The 27413-nt window shown below is 39.9% G+C and overlaps 1 protein-coding gene across 10 annotated transcripts in view; it reads left to right on the top strand.

Annotated features, from left to right (window-relative positions):
• ARPP21 (cAMP regulated phosphoprotein 21) overlaps positions 1 to 27413 on the top strand; it is a 200030-nt gene that overhangs the window by 136544 nt on the left and 36073 nt on the right. For 8 of the 10 annotated variants that reach the window (XM_065627569.1, XM_065627568.1, XM_065627577.1 and 5 more), the window contains 6 exons: positions 236 to 468; positions 7994 to 8224; positions 12684 to 12853; positions 14439 to 14543; positions 16949 to 17212; positions 24656 to 24782. In XM_065627569.1, the coding sequence (XP_065483641.1) occupies positions 236 to 468; positions 7994 to 8224; positions 12684 to 12853; positions 14439 to 14543; positions 16949 to 17212; positions 24656 to 24782 (1130 nt within the window). The remainder of the gene's footprint in view (positions 1 to 235; positions 469 to 7993; positions 8225 to 12683; positions 12854 to 14438; positions 14544 to 16948; positions 17213 to 24655; positions 24783 to 27413) is intronic. The other 2 variants (XM_065627572.1, XM_065627576.1) reach the window with 1 other exon arrangement.

The following is a 27413-nucleotide window of genomic DNA, read 5'->3' as shown; positions in this document are numbered from 1 at the left end:
ATTTGTGAAAAGAAAGCAGTAGTAAGTGCTGTGCATGTAAAAGGGCATAGCAGTGTTTACTTGCAGAAGGCAGATAAGTATGGGAGTCAAGTCCCCTGTTTCAGGCATGCTTTTCACATATGCAGAGCATTTCCTTTTTCTTTATTAAGCTTGCTACAGGGTACTCAAAGATAGATTCTGCCCTGACATGATTTTGTTTGTGTGCATGTAAATCTTTCTTTCCTGATGTCCGTAGGGGTAACAGAGACAGCACGGGGAAGGCATCTGGCAGTCGACAGAGCAGTACGGAGAATGAATTGAAGTGGGCAGACCACCAGAGACCATGGAGCAGCACAGACTCGGACAGCTCAAATCGAAATTTGAAGCCAGCCATAACAAAGACAGCCAGTTTTGGCGGGATAACCGTCCTGACAAGAGGAGATAGCTCATCCAGTAACAGAAGTACCGGCAAACTGTCTAAAACAGGTAGCTAGTACTGTATTGGGTTCACAGTACTTCTGAGTATGGTATATCACAGAATGGTTTGGATTGGAAGGGACCATTAGAGATCACCTAGTCCAACCATCATGGTTGGACCATGTGGTGAATTACATGAACAGTTGTATTACCTGTGCATAGCAAATGTGTATGTCCATCTATGTATGCCAGCATCTGGGTACCTGGTATTGAGTTTTTAGGAACCAAGAAGAAAACCCGGTGTCTGAGCTTTGCGAATCATAGGTGAGGTAGGCTTTTCCTGTAGTAGAGTTTGTGCATGTCCTGTATAAACACTGTCTTCACTTGTTGAGGCCAGGAAAGGTGGCACTCCTTTCAGACAAACCACAGACTTTAGCTTTTTACTAATCTTAATCTTTTTGAATCATGAAGAATTAGATGTCAAGTGTCTCATGAGAAATCCTGGAACATTTTGCTGTTGTTGCTAAAATGCAGACCATCTGTATTTCGGAGTACAGCCTCTCCTTTGCTGCTGGCAGATGAGGCAGTGTGCTGTGGTGGAAGCAGGCAAAAGCGCTGGATTCACAGAGGTCCCACAGTCTCTCCATTTTCTTGTTTAGTTCCTGTTAAATGAAAACACCATTTAAAGAGACTATGGACCTGGTGGGAATTCTGTATTTATTTGCATTAACTTCATGGGTACATTAAGATATGAGTCGCAGAGTCTGAATCTAAGTAATTTCAAGCCATGCCATTACACGACTCTATTATATTTGTGTGTAAAAGTGCATAATAAATAAGGAGCCCATCAGATGATTCCATCAGTTTGGCTCGTTTGATAAATATAGTACAGGACAAATGGTAATCAATACTTAGCACTTAGTGCACTTTCAGCCTGAGAGTGTTTTATGGTCAGTACTTAATTTAGACACCGTTTATCAAACCTGGGTTGGTCAAATTTCACTCCTTTTTCCAAAATTGTACAATAGCCTTTGCTGTGATTTGGGATGCTGGGGAATGGAGTTTTCAGAATAAATCAAGAAAACCTTTGATTTCGTAACTACATTCTGGACATCTGGATCTTGAACATAGTTTAAAATTTTGTTATATTTCACAGCTGTAAAGGAACACTGCTGGTTGGAAAGCCACTCCTTCAGACCCTGCTGGTCATAGAGCTGCTGGGAGCTTTTGGAATATCCTGCCTTTTCTTCTTAATACTTCTATTATATGTTTCTTTTGAGACCCTAGACAAATACTTGGTTTATTATCTTAAGTTTCATAGAACCATAGAATATTTCAAGTTTGAAAGGACCCATAAGGATCTCTTTCTAAGTTAAGATTCCCTTTCAGTTTTACTCCATCCCTATGTATATGAAGTCCTATGGAATTAAGACATTAGTTTGACTTTGAAAATTAGTACGGTATAGTTGCTTACCTCTGGCTTGTTCCTGAGCATGACCATATGCAGCATAGCAAAACCATTGTGTATGTAGTTTTGAAAATACACTCTCCAGTTTTCTTTATTTGTATAAAGGCTATGCAGTGGGGCCTGAAGTGTGCAGTAGACCATGTTTTACCTCCAGATTTCTTTACCTCCCATGAATCCTTCCGTTGCATTAGAATTCCATTTGATATGCATGAACTAGAGAGGTGGCACAGATTCCTCTTATATATTTTTTTAAATATCAGCACCTTCAGTAGAATGTGGGTAAATGTATTTCTTTCCAGCACTGTATTGCACAGGTGCAGAGCATTTAAAATAGTGTCAGGGAAATCTAGTTTGCAGAATTGAGACTTAAAATTGCAAAAGAGTAATACATTTAAGTAGCTGTTTTATTCTTACAATCAAGCATATTAAAGGGTGCACTTAGAAACTATATTAAATGTGAGATCTCTGAAGCATGCCAATAGTTGTAAATGCCTCTACACTCTATATGCACCAAACTCAGAATTGCCTTAAATTGAAAGCGCTCGTAACACATTCTTTTAAATATCGGTGATACTAAAATTCCATGTTCTTTCCAGAGCAATTACATATTATAAGTGCTTTGCCTTTTTTTAAGTGAAGTGTTTAAATTTGAAAGCTAGTTGAGGCACAGAAAGAGTGAAAATTAAAAAGAAAAGGAAGAGGTGGGGAAAAAGAGCAAGGCTGGATGTCAAAACAGACTTACACCTTCACAGCCAGGACACAAAGTCAAACTGTCAGTCAATCTGAGGAAAGTCAGAGGAAATAATATGTGAATTGTTATTTCTATCATTCGATCTGAAATGTTACTGAATGGCATTAAAACAGAAAAGAATGACTGTTCAAAAATAATGGGAAAATATGCTTTGATAAAGTGTTCTCACTTCAACAAAAAATGCCGAGTGCATTCATACAGCTGTCAGAGCCCACACGTGCTATTTGCATGTGTTTTCTAAGGTACATTAGGTACCAAGTAACGCTTCATTCTGCATGTTTTTGCATTAGATCTTCATCATTCTGTACTCCAGTCACAGGCAGAGCTGGGCGTTCAATGACTCAATAAATGTATAAAGCTTAATCATGTTTTTATTTGGGGGATTTTTTTTTTTGTCTTTACAACAGGGATTGAGATGGGATTGCAGAGATGTAGCTTACAAACATTAGGTGCGGTGCCCTGGTAGAGTGTCAGAGCCTGGTAGGCACCAGTTCTATCCTGATTCTCCTCTGCACAAAGTACTTATCTGTTCTCTGAAGATCTTCATGATTCATGTTAATAGATTTAAAGCATTTTTGTCCTGCCTATAGTATATATGAAATCAGTCTGAAGTCAGCAGTTGGTCAAAATGTTCTTCATTGGCTAAATGCCAGCAAATGCTTGTGACCATTTTAAATGTGAAAATTACATATATGAAATTCATCCAGAAGCATTGTCAAGCATGTTTCTTGAGCATGGACTTCAAGAATTTTCACTGGTGGCTCGCAGTTGCATTTGAGAGTGTATATAGTGATGCAATATTAGCACTGTAGCCTTTCTGCATCATTTTTAGTATTGTCACCAAAATCAAATGTCCTCCTCCTAACCTTAACTTGTGATAAATCAGTAAGTAATGGTACGTAGCAGACAAACAGAAGCTGAAATACAGAAAAATGTTAGACTCCCCTTAGGCCAAGATAGATCACAGAATGTGCAGTCTCCTCAGTAGAATCCAATAGCGTCAATTAGTCTTAGACTTCAATTGCATTCAGTGGCACAGGAATCAGAGTTTAGCAAAGAAATCATGCTACTTCGTTCTTGCAAACTTCACAAAAGGGGCTGTTTGCAACCCATTACATGGTTATCTTACTGTTGATTGTTTAGATAGCCCCATTCCACTAAAAAGCACAGACTGTATATTGGAAATAAAGTTTTCTTCTGTTATTCTGAAGCTTGGTAGATATATAGAGATGTATTATGCTATAATTCAGTATTGAGTGGGGAGTTTATAATGGAACAAAGTGCAATCAGATTGCATTCCTATAACCTAGGACATCATCCAAAACCTTGATTAGTTTCTATTTCCAGTAATATAGTAGACTTTCCAGGATTCACTTAGCTTGTAGAGTGGTAAGTGAAATAGATGTCCTTGTAGGCATCGAAGATGTACCTGTTCAGTCTCTAATACACCCATGAAGAGAAAATCTAGGTTATCAGTTACCAAGTTATTTTCACTGACACGTTACAACAGGTTTTAAGAGACATCATTAGGGGAGAAGACAAGACATGTTTCAAAGAACTGTCCTCTGTGGACCTGCATATCTATTAAAATAATTGTTGGAAGACTTAAAAGATGTAACTATTGCATCTTTAGCTTCTTTTAATGGGTTTTCCATTCAGTGCAATGCACAGCTGCTAGAGTATATTTCTTTCTCTCCCATTTATGAAAAGCTGGCTGCATTGGGTTATCAGCTGTGTTGATACAGATCTGTAGGGATTGTTAACTTCTTTGGCAGGCCTCCAAGTAATCGGAGCCACAATCTAATCTCTCCTGTTATAGGTGTTCATTGCCACCACTGTTGCGAAAAGACAAGTATACTGCAGTCATTTCAATTTTTTTTTTTTAATATAAAGTATCCTGTAAATTATAATTTTGTCTCTGAGATTTGGAACTGAATTTCTGCTTCTTTATGATTTTATTTAATCAAGCATTGGTTTGATGGATCTGGTGAGTCCAAGAGAAACTGTAGGAATGTTGATGTATGGGCGATAAATCATGAGCCAACTGCTCCCAGTTATACTCTTCCTGCCAACCAACTGTGCTGAAATATTAATCTTATTTTGAGAAGTGCAACTTGTAGAGGAATAATTGTGTTCAAATGAGTATGTACCATTATTATAAAAAAAAACCTAAATGCACTCTAACACACAGAAATGCAAGCGACTTACAAAAGTAGAAAAAAAAAATATTCCTAAGCCAAGAAACTTGAACCAAGACAAAAATACTTCCAGAGTTGATCAGCACTGTACTGCTCCTAAAAAGTTGACTGTCTGGAGCATGTAGTGAGTAGATCTTGAGAGTCCAGTTGATAAGAAAGAAAAAATTTACCTCGAACTTAGGATGAACAGAGATGTTCAAAGTCGTCAGATACTGAATGCTGACCCAAATAAAATGGAGCAAGATGTCTTGCATTGTTCGCTAGTGTTCAAGATATTGGAAAATTAACGAGACCTCCATGCTCTCCCTCTGCAAGCCCCCTAAGCTGTTAAGACTTTGTGGTGATTTTTCTGTCTCTTCTTCTTTTAGCACTCTTTGAATTGCTAGATCTCTTAGAATACTTTCAAAATATATTAATGGAAAGTGATGAGAATATGAAGGTTATTATTATATCAACTGTGAAGTAGCAAGAAAATTACAGAAGAATCTAGAAGAAGTAGCCATCATTACGTAGTGAAAAAAAGAGGCTGGGTTGTGTAATGGGGGCAAAAATCTCATTTAGTCATAATTCCTTTCAGAAGTCTTTAGTGAGACATCTCTTAATGTGAATCTGAAAGAAGTCAGATAGTTCATTTTTTTTTTTTTCATTTACTACAGTACTGAATTCATTATGTGGTGATTTCTTATTCCAGATTTAGACACCATGAAAACAGCTAATCAGAGCTACAAAGACAAGATGAATTGGTGTTAATTTCCAAACATTAGTGTTGGAATTTGCTTGGCTTAATATGTCTAGACTTAAAATGATAGGAAATAAGTTGTAGTTACGGAAAAAAATTAAAATAGATCAATCTTGCACAGGATAAATTGTAGCAAAATTGGTTAAGTAGTCATCTCTGGGAATTTTTTTTTAATATTCAGAAAATTACTGAAATGGTTATGTGTCTTATTTGTGTTTTTTCAAAATTGCCAACTTGATCTACTTACATAGGAGCACACAGCATTTCAAAGCTATTGTCTTGGCCAATATGCGGTGATAGCTCCAGAGGTTGTTCCACTGTTTCTGCTTACCATTTGATGAGTACATTTGAATTCATTGCAGTCCTTTGGCTTTTAGCATTCAGAAGCTGGTAAAGATCAATCCATGTTTCTGCCATTAAAAACAGCTGAAAGGGGGAAAAGAAAAAAAAGAATTAAATGTCAGAGCTCCAGTCATCTTTTACACTAATGACGTTTCTTCACAATAGCACAACTTGGGGTAGAGAGGTCTGAACTCAGGCTTGGTACTACATACACGCTTCGAAATAATACTGGGAGGTTTATGATGTCTAACCGTTGTGCTCCTGAGTCTCCAGGTAGCTTTTTAAACCCTTGAATTGAATAGGTGATGGAAAAGAGGAGAAAGTAAAGCAAAAACTCAAAAGAATCGACATGAAGTGCATGGAGAAGGACCAGAGAAATGCAGGAAGGGACTCAGTAACTGCTGTAGAAAGAAAATTAGACTTACACGGTTGCATTTCTGTTTGGGAGGAAGATGCAAAATGCTGCTTGCAGCTCGATGAGGATGATTTCCAAGAACATCTCTGCACTTCGTAGAAACACTGAAATCTGAGTTGATCCAACAAATAAAACTATCCCTGCAGGAATAATCTTTCTAAATTTCCAACCTTAGTCTACAAGGAGGGGAAAAATACAGCAACTATTATAATACAACTTCGAAGTGTATTTATAGAAATTAAAACTTCCTTCTGAAATCTTTGTTACTTACTTGAATAGATACTGGAGAAGCAGATTTAGGGTCATGCTGATGGCAAATGGTGCACAGTTGATAAAGAGGACTGTTGCTGTAGTAGCTGCTGTATGGATATCAAGTTTGAAGAAGATGGATAAAAATGTGGTTTACATAGCAATACTCAGTAATCGTTAAGTAACAGGATGCTGTGATTTCTTCAAAAGAAACTTGTTTTTCTCTAATTATGGGGAAATAAATTAATTCCAGTATGGATTTGACTGAAAATGAATCTGAGGCTCTATGCAGTCTACTGTAGGGTCCTCTTGTAATATCCCAAATACGAAGGGATGAAATTTGCCCTGTAAGAAAAAAGTTTGCTAAAACCGAAGTCTGAGTTCTGTCTTTTCTTTTAGTCTACATCTGCAAGAGTTCACTAAGGAGGTTAGTAATTAGTGTAAGATGCATAGATATTGCAGAGAAGTAAAATAAAAGAAGTTGCATTTAAACTATGCCTTACTTTTGGAAGGAAGCATCCATACAGACATTTTCTTGCATACTTCCCTTCTATTTGCCTTAACATCCTACTTTAAGGAAGCCATTGATCTGAGCCTTACATTCTCAGAGTTTCTTGTCATTTTTACATGAAGCAAATTGAAATCTAATCAAGTAGTTTGGAAATTATATTTCTTTTGTTTTTTTAAATAATGTGTCTCTCCATCCTTCCAGGCACGTTGTGTTTTAACACATTTGATTTATCTTGATTGATCAATTTTAACAAGCTAGGCGCTGAAAAAATCAAAGTGGCAAAAGTCTTATTCAGCATCTTAGGTAGCTTTAAGTTAATACACATAGAATCATAGAATGTCCTGAGTTGGAAGGGACCCATGAAGATCATTGAGTCCAACTCCTGTCCCTGCACAGGACAACCCCACAGTTCACACCATGTGTCTGAGGGCGTTGTCCAGTCTCTTCTTGAACACTGTCAGGCTTGGGAACATGGCATATGACACAACTACCTTGTTACTTGACCAACAACTCAGTCGCTGTTGTGTTGGGGTTTTTTTCTTGCAGAAAATGTTTGGTGATTTTTTTGTGTGTGTGTAGTTTTGGGGTTTTTAAAAATTTTTTCATTTACAGACCCCATGTTTCGTTTTTATACCTTGCGAACCAATAATTTGGCATTATATATACGTGCTGAGCATTTTGTGTTCTGTTTGATAAAGCTATTTACTGGCTAGGGGGAAGCAGATGTTGTGGGAGGAAAGTGGTCTTTTGTATTGTAGAAATACCACTGGATACTGAGCTTGGCAGGGAGTGAACACCCCACTCCTACCAGCCTAGTAGTGGTTGCCTTGGCGGTCTGCGAAGTCTGTCCTCACATACGTGCTGTGTCTGAGGGGGACCGGGCTCCCTTGTAACCCCCCTGCTGTGGTTGTGTCTCCCCGTCAGGCTCAGAGTCTTCCAGCAGCGCTGGCTCCTCAGGATCCCTGTCACGAATACATCAGCCTCTCCAAAGTGCATCTCTTGTCCCCGGGGTGACGGCCAGCTCTTCAGGCAACGTGTCCTACCCTGAGAATGGGATGAGTGGCCAGGTGGCCCCCAGCAACACCAGCTATATCATTCTTCCACTTGAAGCTGCAGGCATACCGCCTGGCAGTATCCTGCTCAACCCGCACACAGGTCAGTATGATGCTCTCCTGCTTGGTCCTGCCCTTTAGTGTTTCTGACATCATCTGGGGAACTGGCAAATTTCATGTTTCTAGAGGTATTTTCTTGGAGGCACTTTATGAGGAAGCAAGCAGCAAACATACGTAGAAAAGACATTTGGCAGGTTTTCTTCGAATCTGTAGGCAAAGCTGGATTGGTTTTCTGAGGCTGTTGTGGCATAGCCAGTGGGAAGTGATGCAAAGCACGCTGGTGTGGTCCCGGACAGGGTATTCGTCTGGTAAAGTCCTGGCACTCCCTGGCTGTGAATCCTCTGAGATCCCATTAGCTTCAGTAAGGACAGACGCTCTTCCATATCAAGCGCGCTGAGATAAGGTGCAACTGAAATACAATGCTCAAAGTTTTAGATATTGTGCTTAACAGCAGAAGGACTTCAAAAGGCTTAGAGGCTGCATTTGAATTAGCACTTCAGAGTTAATTTCCTTATGTGATTAGCAATTGTATTTAAATACAATATTTAAAATTTTTCTGATAAGAGAAAGTCGTAATCTCTTCAATTCCGCATCATGGCCCTGGTAGTTATCAGCACTGCTGCACTTAAACAAGGCATTCACAGTCACCCCAGGACTGTGGACACTTCAGAAACCACTCAGCTTGACCTTGAGAGCTTGCTGAAAATTTAAGGCAATTTGTTTCGTCCTTCGTCCAGATGATGTCTGGATAATGTTGCACTATTGCTCCCCATGGTATTGCACTGACAACATTAAAAAGGTTTAGGGAGGTTGAGAGTATGATGCTTCTGCAGTGATTTAGACTATTTCAGTGACCACGACTAACTGTGCTGTCAACCTTAGCTTGAGTTATGCTGGGTCTAAAATAACAAAGCCTACAGTGCAATGTATTTTCCGTTATACTGGGACCTGAGAGTTGAAATCCAAAATACTTTTTCAAAGTCCTTAATAGAGCATTCAGGAGCTTTTTATTTGGGTATTTTTATTTATAACCAGCATTTTACTTATATTATACCCCTGTGATCCAATATTTTGATGCAAATGCTTAAAACTTATTTGTGAGTCCACTGCTAAACATACTTTTTAGTCAGAATGCGGTCAAGAAGAAATGAAAGTTGAAGTGTCTAAGAAAAACACAGCCTTGACAAACTATTAAGCCTAATTTTCCACAGACATTTAGAGATAGTAGTCTCTTGGGCTGATCAATATGTATCAGCATATATAAAATCAGGGAGGGGTTCTTGTTTGGTTAGATTCAAATGTGATAAGTTCTTCCCAGAGAGATTGCATAGAAAAGCACACATTTGTGCAAGTTACTAAAGCCTTTACTATTTATGTGTACTTTTTTTCAAGCTATTACGCTATGGACACCAGAACCTAATACTGTCAGTATAAATGGAGATTTTAGTAATTTCTTAAAATTACTCAGAGGAGAGGATAAAATGGGAGGTGGGCATAAGACAAAACCTATAATTATTAATTTACTAATTTCTGTTGTTCTGGTTGTTAACAGTTCTGTCTGTAACACTGGAATTTATCGGTCGATACAGAAGGCCACATTTTGTGTGCTATGTGGTCCACTTCTGTACAAAAGTCGGCAGGCCTAGTGAGAAGTCCATCCATAATTCAGGTGATAGGACTGAGAACAACAAATGAAAGCAATCGCTGCCACTTCGAGCCCACGAACAGCTGAGAGGTTGTGCTTGTTCCCAACCATGGCAAAGGCACAGGCTGCAGCTCACCATACTTACAAACCAGAAGAACTGTTCAGGAGGAACGTCTCCTACAACTGCTTTGTCTATTTAGCAATTTGCAGCAGATAGCTCATATTTTTCCCCAGGAGTCTGTCTGCCACAGGTACAATGCCTTTCAGTACTGTCACTAGGCCAGAGTACGTGGTCTTCCCTCCTGGTGTGCCTCATTGTCTGCAGAGGCATAATCAAAAGCTCCATGTGTGTCAGTATGTTTAGCATTCAGGAAGAAAGTGCTTTTGTGTACATATAATCTTGTGTTTCTTTAAAACCACGTTTTGTTTCTGTAGCTCCCTTGTAAATACACACATAATAAAGAAAATGGAGGGAGCAGACTCTTCTAAAGACGGAAATTCTTGTGTAGCTTAACGCTGCTGCCTGTGCTGGAAGTCAGGCTATGCTGTAGCATCTACTGCGCTTTTTAACATGCAGCAAAATACATGCTGCAAATTTGTCACTCTTTGGGCTCAGAATCTTTGCATCTTATTAGGGCAATGTTACAAAAGAAGCTCCATAGGGAGGAGACTGAGATTGCTGGATGCTGTCATTAGCTATCAAAGTGATGGATGCTGTCAAAAACATAGATGAAGAGAAGACAGTTTAAAGAAAAGGAAAAAGGAGCTTTGTTTCCTCTAATGAATAGATTCTCTTTCCCTATGTAACACCATTCTTTAGCTCTTTCTTTTCCTCTTGCAGAGAGACTACTTCCAATCTTTTTTCTCTCTTTTGATCATAACGCTGTGTGCTTTAAAGATCATTGCTTCCTTTCACGTGACATAGTCACTGCCTGTGCAAGCCTCTAATGACATCCACAGATGCTGTCAGTATCTCCCTGCTCAGAATATACCTCTCAGCTCCTTCTCAGGTGTTGGCAATCCACACTTTCTTTTCCATATCCACAGTTTCCTTTGTTTCTTCTCCTTCCCCAGATAGAGAATCTTGCTTGCTTTGGGAAAGCACCATTTATGTGGCTTTGCTGTTTTACTCTCCATTTCACCCGCTTTACCAGTCTGTTTTACCCTTTAAAGGGTTCCTCTTGACAAGTTCTCTGACTTAACCCCTTTGACAATGTAAGAGCATTTATGTTTCATTTTTACTCCTTTAAATGACATCGCAATTTTTGCCCTTCTATCAAGGCCACAGCTCACAACTTACAAATGTCTTCCCTGTTACCATCTGATCTCTCCTTTTCATTTCTTATTTCAAGGTTTCTTTATGAAAGGTCTTTCTTTTCCAGCATTGCTGGACCTTTTCTCTTTCAGTTCTGTCATCCTTCGCTGAGCCACAGGACATGCTTTTTACAGCTTCCCTTGAGTGTCTGGCGTGGGCTTCGGGACCCTGTTATCCTGCTCACTCAGTCTGATTTCCCCAGTCTCCTAAAGGACTTCTGCAGCCTGAGACCCCCAAATCTAGGGAGTCTATAACATTGTCACCCAGTGTGTTCACAGCAAGAAGCAGGAAATCGGGCAGTGGACAGAACTGCCCTGTGCTTCTCTTCCACTTGCTATAATTGTGACCTTTCTCACTGGGAGTGTGAGACAAGCCCAGTATAATATAGCGACCTCATCCAGAAAGTCTTCATGCTTTAGAGAGAGAAGGTGAGGTTTCTTTATCTGATGTTCCTCATACATTTCTGACCATGATAATTAAGAGGGAGGAACTGAAAGGCTCAAGAGTAGATAGAACAGGTAGAGACACTCGTGGTATACGAATTAGAAGATAATTATTTCACTATTGCTCTCAGTCACTAAATTCCTCCAGATCTCCTATTCTGTGTCAGATACTCAGACTTCAGTTACCTACTTTAAATGTTATCACTTCATTGCTAAAATTACTTTTTTTTGTTTCTCGTGGAAACATCTGTCATTCTTTTGATTTATGAATTTATGATGGAAGTGAAAAGAAAACTGAGGTCATGGAAAACATTTTCCCTACAGAGAAATACCATTTCTTTTTTCATTGTAAGACAATGAGCTGGGTAAACTTTTTTTTTTTTTTCCAAAAAAACCCCAAACATTACTTTTGCAAGGTTACTTCCTCCAGCTAAAATATCTGAAGCAAAAAGAATTCAGCAACTTAGTAGAACTTTGGACAGAATTTGTCCATAAATAAGAGATTTTTTCGAAGACATCTTGTTTCTTCCTTGATAACTTCCAGTGCTGCGTCCTCTAATTACATAGGGTCGGATCTCAAAAGTACAGCACTATGTTATTAGAATGTGTAAATAAATTAGTAACAAGGGTGAGTTTGTTTGTTGGGGTCTTTTTTTTTTTCCTTTCCATGCAAACCACAGTGTGTCAGGAGTCGTTGTGTACATTTGACTGCTATTGGCATAGCAGTAAAGTGTACATGAATGTTCTCTACCTCCAGTGTTTGCTCCAGAGTTCAGTTTTAGTATTAATTGATTCATCATGGAATGACTTAAAAATAACCATAACACCTGAATAATCCTAGAGCCATGGTAACCTTCCACGCATTCCTTGGAAAGCCATACTGCCAAACCAAATAGCTACTGTCTGCCTTGCCTGCAAAAAAAAAAAAATATATATATATAGATAGCTGAGACTGTAATGAGGCATTGAGAGTGACAAGCATTTTACTGATGTAGCAGGTCAGCTAAAGAGCGATCATTTAAAGCAAGGCTGTATGATTTCATGCAGAAAACAGTACGTTCTTAAAAGCGTTCAGCCAAGGCAGAGTGTTTTTTTTCAGGTCAACCGTTTGTAAATCCTGATGGGACACCGGCAATATACAATCCTCCCAGTGGCCAGCAGACGATGAGGAGCCAGATGGTGGGACAATCTCAGCAGCAGCCTTCATCCCAGCAGCCTCAGCAGGTTCAACAGCCACAGCAGCAAATGGCAAGTCACCTTGTCACACAGGTAGGTGTGGTGGCCATTGGAAAAAGAGAAGAAGCTCTCAGGGTTACAAAGGATGACCTAAAGAGTGGGAGGGAAGGGCGCGGCTAGGCAAAATATCAGGATGTTCTTTTCTTTTGAAACAAATGAGGCCCATGAACTGTATTTTCAACGTGGATGACACAGATGGAGAAGGAAGATTCCTTTTTCGGTTCCACCTAAAGGATGATTTCATTTTGAAAAGGACTGTTAAACGAGTTGCTGTATGTCTACATAAATTTATTTTGCAAAAATTGCCTGTAAGTGAAAGCTGAAGCATTCATGCTCAAAGTGTTGCAGTCTGTAATTCTCTGTCCAAAGAGCTGAGGACCTTTCCTTGTCCCTTTCGACAGCAGTGGGGTTAAATCAAAGAATCAAGTACAACGCAGGGCTCTACAAACTCTTCGGTGTCTGGTTATATCAAGCCTCACCTGTGGGTAGCCCGCTTTCCAAGCACCCCTGCCCCAGACCGTGGGTCTTCTGCCTGCGCCCCATGTTCTGGCCATGACCCTGCTCTGAGCGAGAAGCTCTGGAGCTGCAACAGGAGAAGGAAGGGCAGAGCAGCGTTGTTTGGGCACGGTGCCACTGTACATCGGCACTTTGGCCCCCGGCCTGGCCGTGGCTGGTGGCCAGACGTGGCTGGGCATGGGCAGCAGGGTTTGGGTCTGGTTCAAACTCCTGTGGATTGTGAGCTTGCTCTCTCAGAGCAGAGCGGGTGGAGGAAACTACTCGAGCAAGAATCGTACATGCTGCTTAGTCGCAGAGCAGCCAAGATCTGCTATGGTTCTTGCGTGGCTTTATAATTTGGCACAGTTTCATCCCAGGCTACCCAGAAATACAATGTTTAAATTTAGTGAAGTTGCTTGGATTTTACTGGGACTTAAGTGTGCTTTTTATTTCTTGATTTGGTCTTAGCAGTTTTAGAAGATAGAGGTAGTACCAAACCTGTGTAAGACTCAAGTTAAATGAGAGGTTAAAATGAAAGGAGTAGTAAAACTAGCTATTCCAAGGTAATAGTACTGTGTAAAAATTATTTTTTCACTTAGATAAACATGTGTTTGAAGCTGACAGGCCTGTCTCTGTTGGTTATTCACAACCTGTTCTGTGTCATTTTTTTTAGCTATTGTGTTCTGCCAAAGCAGCTTTAAAGTCATTATTCCTTTGCCTATGACACACTCGGAGTTAAATCAATCATTATCAGCAAAATTCAAATATACACTTACACTGTGCTGTACTTCCGTTTTATCTCAGTAAATTAAATGTAGAATCATAATTTGGCTTTGCCTCACATCTGTAAAAAGAAGGTGTAGCTGTGGTTTTATTTAATCGAACAGCCATCAAATAGATGCAAATAGGCAGAAAAATCTGTAATAAGGAATTGTTTAGCATAAGGCTAAAATGAAGACTAAAATCTCAGTACTTGACCTCTTGTATTTGGGCTGGCAATGACTCACCTGCATTTTCAGAGCTGTTTGTGATCTTTGTTCTCAGTAGTGTAGGTGGTTGTTGTTGTTGTAATCTATCTCTAAGTAGGTTGTATTTATTGTCTTTCACTGTGTTTATTTTGCAGCCTGTTCAGGCAATGCAGCCATCTTCTCAGTCAGTCCAGTATCCAGCAGTTTCTTATCCTCCCCAGCATCTCCTGCCAGTCTCTCCAACGCAGCAGTTTTCCGTGGTACTAATTTTTGTTTGTTTGTTTTCCTTGAAGTTGTGTGCGTGAGCATGAGTACACCCAAGGGAGCACTGCGCGTGGTGTCCTACATGAGACCCCCATCTAAAAGCCTCTTTGCCTTAACACTTTTGGTACTAACAAGCATTTTGTAAGAGCGTCCCTACTGACTCTGGTTAACTAAATAATCTGGAGGATAATGGTAGGAGCAGGGCGCTCTACCTGGTTAGCAGAGCCTCCAGAAAAATGCTTTGTGCCTGCAATAGGAGCTTGTGTCTCCCCACTTTATGTCAAGGGAGCTTAAATTGCTAACTTGAGCATTTGAGATTTGGGTTATCTCCCTTTATGTCCTCAAGGACCAGAGAAGAGACCTCTAGAAATCATTATTTCTTTATTTTATATTATTTTATTAGTATACTAAATCCACTGCCTGGATTTATCCTTTGATGATACCAGAAAGCAGAGTAGCGGTGAAGCAGCTGCAGAAGATGTGGTACACTATTCATCATGACAAAGCACCGATGGACATGTATAATAAAAATAAATAGAGTACTCTTTGGGAGTCTGAATCTGGCTTGGTGCTTACAGGGTTAGGATTATACTGTTGTAAAATTAAGCTGACATTTTAAGAGGCGCTACAAGATATTTTTTTTTCTGTTATTTTTTTCTCTTGCTCTGGTAGTCTTGCTTATTACTGATATTTTTTTTTTTTTTTTTTTTTTTTCTTCCCTCCCCCAAGGTAGAGATGTCATGTAGTTATAGTAAGAAGTGGAAACAAAGCTGAATGGATCCTTGCAGCTAAAATGATGTTCTTAATGCCTGGTAGATGAGCGGCACCATTTAAAGGACAATTAAAAAATGTTCCTTGCTGAACAGAAATTGCATATCTCAGCGCTAATTATCTTCAAAAGTGTCTCGTAGGCATCTCAGGTTGTTCTAAGTGATAGTCATAAGAAAGCTGGTATTTTTAGTGGCTAATTTAGTAATGGAACTTCACCTGAATTAATGTCTTCAATGTACATTACATTATATACACAATGTCTAAACTACAGAGTTTTGAAGCTCTTGGTCTCTGTTGTGCAAATCCAGAGACGTTCCAGGCTCAGTGAAGTTTCTTGTCGAGTCTTTTTGCAGTTACTTTCCATCCAGGTAACGAGTATCCTAGCTTTTTAAATAAACAACTTATGTGCCTGAATGTGGATGTAGGATGATGGTAAAGTTAATAGCATTATTTCTTACTCCACCTGAAGATATGCCAGGAGTGTTTAAAATTTTGGCCTGTGGTCTCTGCTTTCAGAGTGGTAGGGTGAGTTTCTGTGCAGTCTCTGGCAGTGCTTCCCATAAACAAACTTTTTTTTCTATTTTGAAGTTTCCTGCCAATAAATACATTGTGCAGGGTGGTTTGGGAGCATGAACACCACAGGGATGCAAACAAAATCGAAGAGGCTCTTGTAAAAAAAATTACATGGATGTTCTAAGTGGAAAGCATTTTCAGAGTGCTTATTCCCTATCTTTGAGGGGATACCAGGAGGGGACCGTAATCTGCATGTTATCGCACAATGGAGTTCTGTGCTGGATTTATTGCTGTATAGTGTATGTTTTAATTTTGAGTATTTAAAAATCACATGATGTGCACACAAACAAAAATGCACAGAATCACATTCGTAAGTCTGTGACCTTCACAGAATAAACTTGAGAGCATTGATTAGCATGGATCTTTTTGTAAGGCTGAACAGATACTGTTTAGAATCCTTGTATCATTACCAGCATGTAATGAGACTTAGGTCCATTGACTTTATTTGGTACGTTCATCCTACCATAGATTTTTTTTCCCCTTCCAGTCAAATAAAGTACTTTTTTCTTTCAAACCCTGAATAAAAATCCTTGAAATAGCAACCGAAGGCTTAGCCTTTTTTACTTTCTCTATGTTAACAACCTTGGATTTTCAAAACAGTCCAAAAAGGAAAAGGTCTCCACCTGAATCTTACTGAATTCCTCTTGGGATCCTTGTGAAACACAGGTGAAATTAGCAGCATGTGTTTGGCTGAGGAATTCATAATATTATTTTTACGCCCTTTGTATTTAAAATGTCTTCTTTTGAACACTGTAAAGTTCACTTGTCATTATAGAATAAAAGTGGGGGACAGAGTAAAAGCCAAAATAATTGGCTTCTGTGCTGAGCAATGCCATTCACCCTGCAATCTGGAAGTCTTTGTCATTTGGCATTTATAGTGATTTTCATTTTAATCGCCTCCATTTTTGTAGATATCCGCGCAAAGTTTGGAACATACTTGAGCTGAGCAATTCCTTCCCCGCCATGTGCTCTGTTCGAATCTGTTTTGTTTTGCTAATTTTCGTGTCTACTGCAAGCATCGTGTCTGCATCATTTCCTACTGCCTTTTACCCTGCAGCGAGATGACATGACAACGCAGTTTAACCAGATGAGCTTAAGTCGTCAGTCTTCAGGAGACAACCCCGAATCGCCTTCTGGTCCTGTCTACCCATCGCCTATCCTGCAGCAGCCTGCCCAGCAGCCGGGTTACATTATGGCTTCCCCAAGTCAGCAGCTTCCCCCAGGAGGCTTTACAGGTTCAGGTCCACCAGTATCCCAACAAGTGCTGCAGCCGCCACCACCGCCCCAGGGCTTTGTGCAACAGCCACCGCCACCTGCTCAGGTAGGCAAAACCTTCGCTGCCAGTTTGGCAGGGTGCTTGTTATAACATCAGAAAGAAAATATTAAAAAAATAAATCTAGATTCTAGATTATTTTTTTTTTCCTCCCTGATAAAAGCTTAGCGGATTTTTAGGCAGCAGGAAACTTGCAAAGGGTTTCCGGGGTTTCAGCAAATCCTTCTCTATCCTCAAACCATTTTCTGAACATATGTTCGTACTCCAGGACACATCTGCACATGAATATGAAGGGAGAGGGTGAGTAAATACCCGTAGTCCTTTTTCCCAATATATATACCAAAAGAGCAACATGCACATCAGCCCAGGTAGTCATTAATCATATTTAATTGACTTGAACATATGAGATGTCACAGATCACTAATTTTAACTATCTTCCTGAAGACTGATTATGTTTTACTGTTTACTACCAAACATCTCTACTTGTCTCCTGGGTACCTTTACAGAATATTGAAAGTGATTACTGTCAAGAAGTAAAATGCACAGATGACTTTCTGGCCCATTTTCAAGGCATACACTTTAAAAAGCCAAATTTCTTTATCCAATTATAGATAACTTAATTTAAACTCTACTTTAAAATGGTATTAATAGTATTTCTCCTGTTTTCATTTTATCCTTTGGAAGAAAATATATAAAACATAAAGTAAAAAAACTTCACCATTTCTTTTAATGTAAAAGTAGGGTAAACCGTACTGGTTTTTTTGTTTGCCACTTCTTACTGAAGAACTCCAATTGTGTTTGTTAATGGGATTCTGTGTTGACACAGTAATGAAGAATTTATACTGTTATAATGTTTTAAGTGGGCTAGAGATCTAGTTAATTAGTTCACTAATTAACAATAGAAGAAATCTGGATGCTACTGGATGCTCACATCCCATAGAGGACTGTGACATCCATTTTCTGTAAGAAATTCTGCAGCACTTTTTCAGAGAGAAGGCTTGCAAAAAATAATTTTTAAGGAGCTAAAGTTCAATATAATGTGATTATAATAAAATATTGCTAGGAAAAGATGTCTCTGTTTTCCCAATGTAGCACTTTAAAAAAAAAAAAAAAATTGGGAGGAAAAAATGACGTGAAGAGCAGAATCAGAATCCCCTGATAAATCCATCTCCCCATTTAGACCGTGTCTCCAAAGTGAGTAAGTAGGGGCTGTCCGGGCTTCACTCCCTCTGTACAACCCCCCGGTGCCCTCAGTGTTTTCCGGCATCATATAATCAAACCTCACGACACTTCTAGTGAACCAGATAAATGCGAGCACCTCTGTTTTATAAGCTGTCATCGCAGCAGGCGAAGTGACGCGGTTCCCAGCCCTGCGGGCCGGGGTTTGATGCGGGAGCGAAGGGGCCTGCAGCACCCTGGCGTAGCGTTACTTTGTGAAACTGTTTTCTCTCGTTAATACTTGCTCTGGTGCTACTGGAGAGGCAGATTCTTCTTCAGAGGACAAGTGAGGAGAAGGTGCCTTTTCGTGTATAGGCTGCTGTTGGACCAGTACGGTACTGGTGTGTCTAATGGCCCCGTGTCTGTCCATACCTCACATACAGCATGTATGGGCACTTTCCTCCTACATTGTAACAAAATGGAAAGTTATTGAGGGCAGAAAATTATCTCTTGGCTTTGCAGCAACTTCTGTTATTTCACTGGGGAATGGTTTGTCTTCAGAGGGTGTAGAAAGGTGAGAAATTCAGTGCTGTCAGATTCCTCGGCATCCACTGCACCGCACACACCATTCACCTCCAGCTTGTCACTATTCCAAAAAAATCCTTGTCTCATCCAGATACCCTTATGGAAGAGGGCACAGGGGAGGTCAGTCCCTGCTGCCTGTGTGGCTATGCCATGAAAGTGCAGTGGTCTTGGTGTGCCGGGAGGGTGAGGGGGCAGCAGCTCTCGGCATCCACGTACGCAAATAGGAACTTCTGATCAATATTTCAAGTTTTAATTAGTTCTCTTCAGCCCTAGAATGAGTCATGGTGGTTTGGGTACTACTTGTAGCATATGTATAGAAAATAGGGGGTCCCTGTTATAAAAAGATGAGTGAAGCCTTGGGCAATAGTAGTTCCTTTGCCCTATTAACAGTTCAGCTTTCTGCACAGGGCAGCTAGACCCCAACTCTGTGTCTTGCCCGTGTCAAAACTTCACTGTGGCACTGCCTGTTGGCGGTCTCAATCACCTGTTACTCTTTTGGAGCTTAAATGCAGTAGTAAAGCTCTCAGATGCCAAAGCCAAGGCAGGCTTAAAAAAAAAAAAAAAAAAAAGGAGCAATAGAAATGGTAGTGCATGTAGAACATTTTGTGATGCATTAATCAGTGAATCAGTGCAATGCAATTAATGCTCTAGTAGTTTGGCTGTGGTGTTGGAAAATAGCAGTGGAAACTTGGGTGGAGGCCCTGTGAGTATGGTCATTTCCTTTGGGAGCTGAAAGGATGAGAAAGAAATGCCCTCCAAGCCTACAAACCCAGTGGTACTTTATTTAAATTATTAGCTTTTGTATTAAAGTTCAATTAAATGTGGCTCTACAGCTGCTCTCCAAGATTCTCTCTCCCAGTCTGTATCACAGCAGAAGCAGATTGAGTTTGAAATGACATGCCTAAGAAGTGGCAAGAGGACTCCTTGCATTTCTTTTGCTGCTTCTTTCATCACAGCTGTTCCCCAGATGGACAGCAGAGTTGTGACTTAATAACCTGAATATAATGATCTATCTTGATTCATCCAATTGGGGAAAAAGAAAACCCAAAACAAAACACCAAAAACCAACCATTATTCTGGGTTTACTGAAAGGGACTTTTAGCAGCAAATTCCTGTTTGCTTTTTGCATCACAAATAGCAAACATATATCTTTACTTTCTTTATTTTCTTCTATTTTCTATTTTATTCTCTTTCCGATGGTTCTTCTATAGCACTTTTGGGCCCAGACTCTTCAACAAGGGTCCACATTTGGTTTTTGCAGGACTCTCTCATTGGTGCTTGTCATTGCTCTGCCTCTGCAAGTGAAGAAATGGGAAAACTGTGAGTACTATGCCAATGGGAAAGCATACACTCCCTTTAAAGTTCTTTTCACCTCTGTCTCATTGTGAAAGCTCATTGACAAAATGATGTCCACAAATGAGGTGGCATGAATTCTTGGAGAGTCTGGGAGAAGTAATACACATGTTGAGGGATTTTTCACCTGAATTAATTTTGTGTCATCATTAATTTTAGCCATCTCTTTGCAAAAGCCCCCTCCCGTAGAGTGCATAGCTACCATAAGACAAAATCTTTATTCATAGCATGTGTCTTCTAGGAAACTCGTTACGAAAAAGACTGGGAAGTCAATGCAAGTGACTGGGTCTTTCCTTGATGGTCTCAGAAAATAACATTGAAGAACAGGCCTTTAGCTGTGCACAGGCCATTATTTTTTGTTACTGTTATTATAATTATTATGGAGGATGGGGGGTAGAGGGGAGAGAAAAATCCTTGAAGAATGACTGATCCCAGTCAGATACTGGGAAGAAACAGTACCCATGTGTCCTTACATCACTGTGGTTTCTGTTGCCTTCCTTCCCATTCATGCAACTGTAGTTGCCATTAGCAATAGTGTCAGCATCACTAATCAACTGGGTGAAGCTGTTCATCCAAACCCAACTGGTTTTCAGTGATGTCAAGAGAAGGTGGAATACCTGTCTGATGGCAGAATCAAGCTGTAAGTCAGTAGGGAGATAGGTTAGGAAAGCAATATCAGTCTGAAAGTTGTGCGTAATCCTCTTCCTACCATGAGGAAATAACCAGCATACCTGTGGACTCAGAGGGTGCTGTTAGAGAGCAGTCTAAGGGAGACCCAGCCTGGTAATGGGTTTTGAACTGTAGGTGGGCAGAACAAAGCAGAAAGCTGATGCCGTATTGAGTCTCTGCCTGTCATCTAGAGACAAAGCACGTCAGGAGGAGGAAAAGGTAATGCCAGTTTGTGCCATTTCATGAGTGTTTCTGAAGTGATGTGCCCAGTCCTGTTACAGCTTAAGTTAAATCAAGAAAGTGCTATACATGAGAGGAAAAATACAGATGTGTTGGAATGGTCAGCCTACAAACTAGGAGGGTATTCACCTTCAAAATAAGGTTATCCATGGAGGGATGGATCATCTGTGAATTATTTTCATGCTATTTATTAAAGAGGGAGGATTTTTCACAGTGTCAGGGATTATGATCAAGAAGCAATGCTTTTAGACTAAAGAAGGCAGCATTTATTTAAGTTGTGGTCTTAGAAGCGCATTTAAAAAAATTCAGGGATTTTGGTTGGTTTTCATTTGTTTTTTGAATAACCATGTAGCTGTGTTGGCATGCTTGTTAGTGTAGTGGAAACCTCCTGGTTCTGTGAATGAAATGTGTTAAACAAGCAGAAGGTCTAAGGTGAGATGGTTCGTTCACACGGGAAAGCAATTCAAATATAATTTGACATGTCAGTCAGCTGATCAGCTGCTACAGAAATGTAATGGTTTTTTTGTTGAAAAGCATGTAAACAGAGGTGTTAGTAACACTGATGTGGTAAGAAACTAAAAAATTCAAGAGGGTCAGAGCAGACAATGTAAGTGATACTTGTTATCTCTGATCCTTCTAATTCCACTGTTCAGTAAAGTAATATCAGAAAGGATAAATACCATGTTTCAACTATTGGCATAGAGATGTACTCAAGACAAATGAAAATAGATCCTTCCAGACCCTTCAGCCACTAAACACCCAAAATCTCTGTGCATATTTTAGACCAAGCCCTTCTTTTGATGTCTGATAGCTTAAAAAAACAAACAAAACAGACAAAACCACAAAAAACCCCAAAACCAAACAAAAACCACAAAACAACAACAAAAAAACCCAAGCAAACAAAAAAAAATCTCCCTCCCAAAAAAACCACAAAAATCAAACAACAAACTGGAAAAAACCCCACATCTCTTCTTTGCAAGTCATGTATGCATGATTACTAGCAAATTCATCCATTAGTCTTTCTAAATGAAATTATTTTCTTACCCAAAACTCCTACTACTAACATTTTTCAGCCTGATAGATTGCAGTGTGATAAGCTTCTAAATGGGGTATGTAACAAATGTATTGCAATGAATTGAGAAAATGAGAGAAAGGGAGAAAATCCTTTGGCTAACTCTGATAGATTATCTGTGTGATAAAAATAAATGTTTCCAAATTACTCTGAATGCTTCAGTGTATGTATATATATTTTCGCTAAGCATGTTTAACTATGAACTTCCTTTCAAAACCTATACTCTAGGCTGTGTTTTAAGGTTAAAACCTACAGACTCTTTCCACAAGAGATAATTTGCATTGTTCTCATATGGTCCTGTATTTTCAAATATCATGGGGCTTGTCTGTGCCTGGAGAATGAGGAAGTTGAGGATAAATCCAATAAATTTAAATCCTTTAAGTGAGATTAAGCTGCAGCCAGGAGAAGTGAGAGTATTTCCAGAGGGGTTTAATATTCTTTAATTTGTAGAACATGGTGATAGAAAATAAAGAATATTTGAGAGGATGTCTACTCTCTTCCCTGGCTTTGACTTTACTTAGGCTGAGTCTTCTCACTGCTTTCAGATCTCTTATTTGAGAGGTTTCCACAAGATGTGTCGATCACACTGAACTTGCCTGATCCCTTAATACATTGCTATGATGTTTAAAGAGTGACTTGTGCTCCTTAAATGTCTGGGTCAACTTTCCTATACCTTCTGGCTTTTCTTTGCAGAGAAACAAATTCGTAATGTTTTTATCAATTTTACAGAGGCGTTTCTGCTTTTGTTATTGTAGTCTCTAATAGCCATTAGGTGTCACCTGGTATTGTCTGGAGGGAGGTTAGCTTACAACATTTTCCAGTCAAACATTATGTCTTTCTGGTATTCATTTGAATCTGGCTGATATTATCTGGAGGGGGGAGGGAGAAGGGAAAAAAATATTTCCATTGATTCAAGAGCAGATGAATAGACCTTGGAAGAATGAATGGGTATTCAAGCTCTGGACTGACAGGTGATACTCACTGTCAGTTGGTCTGGGGGTTTCACTTCACCAACATGACTGAGTCCTGTTTTGTTGATCCTGATACTTTTCCCACCACAGTCACCCATTGAGTAATCTGCTTACCAAATTAGCCATCCATACCCCCTTCTCACCTATTCTTTTGTATTTATGCCTGTTCTCTTTCATCTGACATCATCTCTAGGAAAATTTCTGATCTCTTTTATGATGTCCTAGCAGTTTACAAAAGGATGTAGTTACCTTTACTCCATTAATACTTTCTGGGTGATCAAGCTGAATGAGGCATTCGAAGGGCATTTCTTCCATGCAAATGAAAGTGGCAAAAACACTTCTTATTTTCATATTAAAAAAAAAACAAACCAAAAAACAAAAAACCAGCATTCATGCATATGTCTGAGTAGGATAAATGCTAGACAGAAAGTAAAAAAATATTGTGTGATTTATAAAGGAATGCTGACAGATCTTGCAGAAGTCGTGAGAGAAGCAACGTTCTCCCAAGCCTATGTCTTTCTCTATATGCTGCCAAACTCTGTTGGGTACCTACAGCATCCACTGCAGCTGAAAATGAAAAATTTTGAGTGCTTTGAACTTGCCACGGGTCAGTTGAAAACTGTTTAGCTCAAATGTCTCAGTAACGGTGGTATTGCATGTGTGGGAAAAATCTTTAGTTCCAGTCACCCTCAAACTTCTATGTTCACCTCCGTGATAAGGTGATGTAGTACACGTTGCTCTATAATGACAATAATAATAGCAAAAAGAAGCCTACCTGACAGAACTTGCTGACTCAATGCCGACCCTCAGCTCCTGTAAGAAAACAACTACGATTGTTTTTTAAACTGTAATTGTATTCACACTGTGAGAGAGGCTTTACAGGGTAATGTTCATGTAAGGAAGGATGAAGCTGTTAAACAAAAGCATGAATTTAATTGTTTCTTACAAGTGTTATGGGCACACACTCTCCACCTTTCCCTCTGTCTCACCTCTACATGTTTTTATTCCAGGCCATTCTTTGCTTAGAATTGACTGTTTTTTCCAGAGTTCACATTATGGTTTGACATGCTACCTATATGTATTATGTTGTTATGGAAGATGGTGTTTGCAGCTGGTTCTCTGCAGCATTTGATATTTTAATGTAATTTCTTTGGTATATGTATGTAGCCTTTTATGCATCCTGTCCATTTTTGTCTCTTTTAATTGCAATTCTTTTTCTTCTGTTTCTTAAAGTATCTGAGAAGAAGTTTGGGCACTGATAGCCCTTTTCCTAGCAAAGCTGAAAGCAAGCAGCAGTTCTTGAAGAGACATGATGCAAACCTCTCCTCTTACTGTTACCACTAATATGCTTAACTTTAACTCGTTCTCCTTCCAGTTGTGTTTTATTTTGTGAATCTTTGCGGTTTAAAGTCCATAGTTAGCTGCTGCTCTCTTTCATTGCAGATGCCAGTGTATTATTACCCATCTGGTCAGTACCCTACCTCAACAACTCAGCAGTACAGACCCATTGCCTCAGTTCAGTACAATGCACAGCGGAGTCAACAGATCCCACAGACTGCACAGCAAGCAGGTATTTAAATCTGTTACTCATTTCTTCAGCTGCTCGCAGTGCCTTTGCTGGTGAAACCTATTGATTGTGTTTTAATTTTGAATTTGAACAGCAGAGGAGAAAGTTGGTCGCTGTTCTGTTTGAAAACAGAGCGAAAATTACAAATGGATGAACCCTTTGCTTGTTGATATGGAGCAGTGGAAGAGCAGAGGTTGTGTTCTCCACCACTGCTGTCCTGCATGCAGTGCTGTGTCCTCAGTGTCGATGCTCCACGTGATGGGGCACAGAGAAAGCCAGGAGGGAACTGGTGTGGGCGGTCACATTGCATGTTCAAGGCAACCCTTGCAGTTTGTCCTTCATCATGCAAACACACCAAGCATTCTTAAGACTACACAGTGGACAGGTATGCAGTGATGCAGAAGGGGCTGGTCGTGCTCCACCACCTTCTGCTCTCCCCGAGCTTGAGGAGCAGCGAGGTGGTCCGTGTGGTTGGTGCTTGTCAGGACCAGCTCCCCGCAGCGATGTGCAGCTGGAAGGGGGGCCGTTACACTGTAAGAGAGTGAGTAGCAGGTCTCACAGTGAACCGGTCTCTTTTCCTACTGTGTCTTGCCACTCCTGATGACACCAGAGTAAGAGGGATGTAGGCAGAGTTGGGGTGGTGTGTGTTGAGGGAGGGCAGGAATTGTGCTCATGAAAGGATCCTCACACTTCAAGGGAACGAACGGTTCTGGGTTTGGAGATTTTATTTTATTCTATTTTATTTTTAAGTTGTTGATCGTATGTTTCTTTAGTGCAGACCTCCAATCATAGGGTGTCTCAAACAGTAACTCCAAGGTGGGTGGGGATGTTGTTTCCCAATAGGGCTTGCAATTACAAACATGCCAGGTAGGACAAAGCATTCGTCTTTAGTTTGGCAGAAACCTTTCTGAATGGCAAAGCAGGTTCCCTGCAAAGACATTGATATGAAAGTCTTTTAAGATGCAAGTCAAGAGCCCAGACGTGAGACATGAACAAGATTTATGGGGTCATCCAGCCCGTCAACCTGTCTCTGTAATGTGACTGTTGGCAATTTTGTTCACACTCTCCCAGGTGCTCAGGGAAACAAAGACATGGCAAACACAGCTGTAACTGAGCAATTGATTACTTTTTTTTTTTTTGGCTGTTCTATGTTCTAATAAAATGAGCATTGTTTTGTTCAGTGTCGTGGTGACTGGCTGTGTCTGCTTTCATAACTTTGTATTTATACATTCCTGGGAGAGAAAGGGGTGAGATATTGCACAGAGATCATCTGTCTCTTCTGACTTTTCCTGCCTGACAGTCTGGTACCATATTTGTTATCTTTATATAGTGGGTCTTTGAACCTAAGTGCAAATCAACTTAGATGACATTATCTGAGTCTACTGTATTGTTATAAAACCATATTTATCAGTTTAATGCTATATCCATAGCATAGTGGAGATTATGGCAAATGAAGTGCATAAGAGATGGTCTGAAGCACTTGAGTGATGTTCGGGAGAAGATCCAGCTATTTGATCTTGAGCAAATCCTAGTTTTAAAAATATATTGTAGCACAGGAGCTGTTATGTTTGAGTACAGACAATGGGGAGATGCAGATGCTAATTTTGTTTCTGTGTTTACTACATCATTTTCCTTACATGTCTGGAAAACATGAGTCAAGGAATTTGTGTAAAATATTTAGCGCATTGGTCTTCTCTTGCAATTCGCTCTTGCAGCTGCCTGCTCAGTTGGAAACATTATTCTTCTCTCTTGTTTAAAAATGAAAACATTGTGACTATGGTTTAAACTCCCTGCTGTGGTGATGATTTTAAGCATTTAGCTGTTCTCAGATCTTGAGGCTTGGCTCAGAACAGATTTGCCAAGCTGGTTCATTCCTTTGGGCTCAGATGCATCCTTTCCCATAGTGATTGTCCGAGCACGTGATAGGCACGCCAGAAAGCAGCTTGCAGTTTCCTATAGATCTTTTCTTGGAGATGGTGTAAGGATCAATCGAATTTATGTTCCGCTGCATCCATTGGCATTTGGAAAATAACTAGCTTTCCAAAAAGCCACGTAATTTTTACAGCATTATGGTACCACAGTAGATGGACTGGTGGCACCTAAAGAGGGCAAATGCCTTCCACCTCGTGCTGCAGCCTTTTGATAGCCAGACAGGTGTGCTGGGGCACACCTCTCCTCTTTCAAGCCACCAATTTTGAGGAAACTTTTGAAACGTCGTGTGTTGCAGCTTCCATCTCTGTGTCAAACGCAATAGAAATTAGATGTAGAGCTCAAAAATTTGCTCTGAGGGTTATTTGAGGAAAACCGTCAAGAGTAATCACACTCATTTTTCCTTCAGTTTTGAACACAGAAAAAACATGAAGAAAACATTTAAATCTTCCTAGAAAGTTCTATGCGATGGGAATATAGCAATCAACAAGCAAGCGTTTCAGACTGCAGTTTTCCTTCCCATGCAGACTTAGCTTCAGGTCAGCACGTGAGCAGGTTGTGCAGGAGCCGGGGAAATCTGGAGGCAGGAAAATGAAGACATGAAGAATAGCGCCGGCAAAACATAGTGCAGGTCAGGAATACCGAGGATGGGAAGTGGGGAAGAGGTGGGAAGGAGGCAGATGAAAAGATAAAAAGTTTGCCTGC

Source organism: Caloenas nicobarica, chromosome 2 (assembly GCF_036013445.1).
Source record: "Caloenas nicobarica isolate bCalNic1 chromosome 2, bCalNic1.hap1, whole genome shotgun sequence".
NCBI lineage: Eukaryota > Metazoa > Chordata > Aves > Columbiformes > Columbidae > Caloenas > Caloenas nicobarica.
Note: the sequence above shows the minus strand (reverse complement) of the source record. Positions and strands in the feature narration are given on the sequence as shown.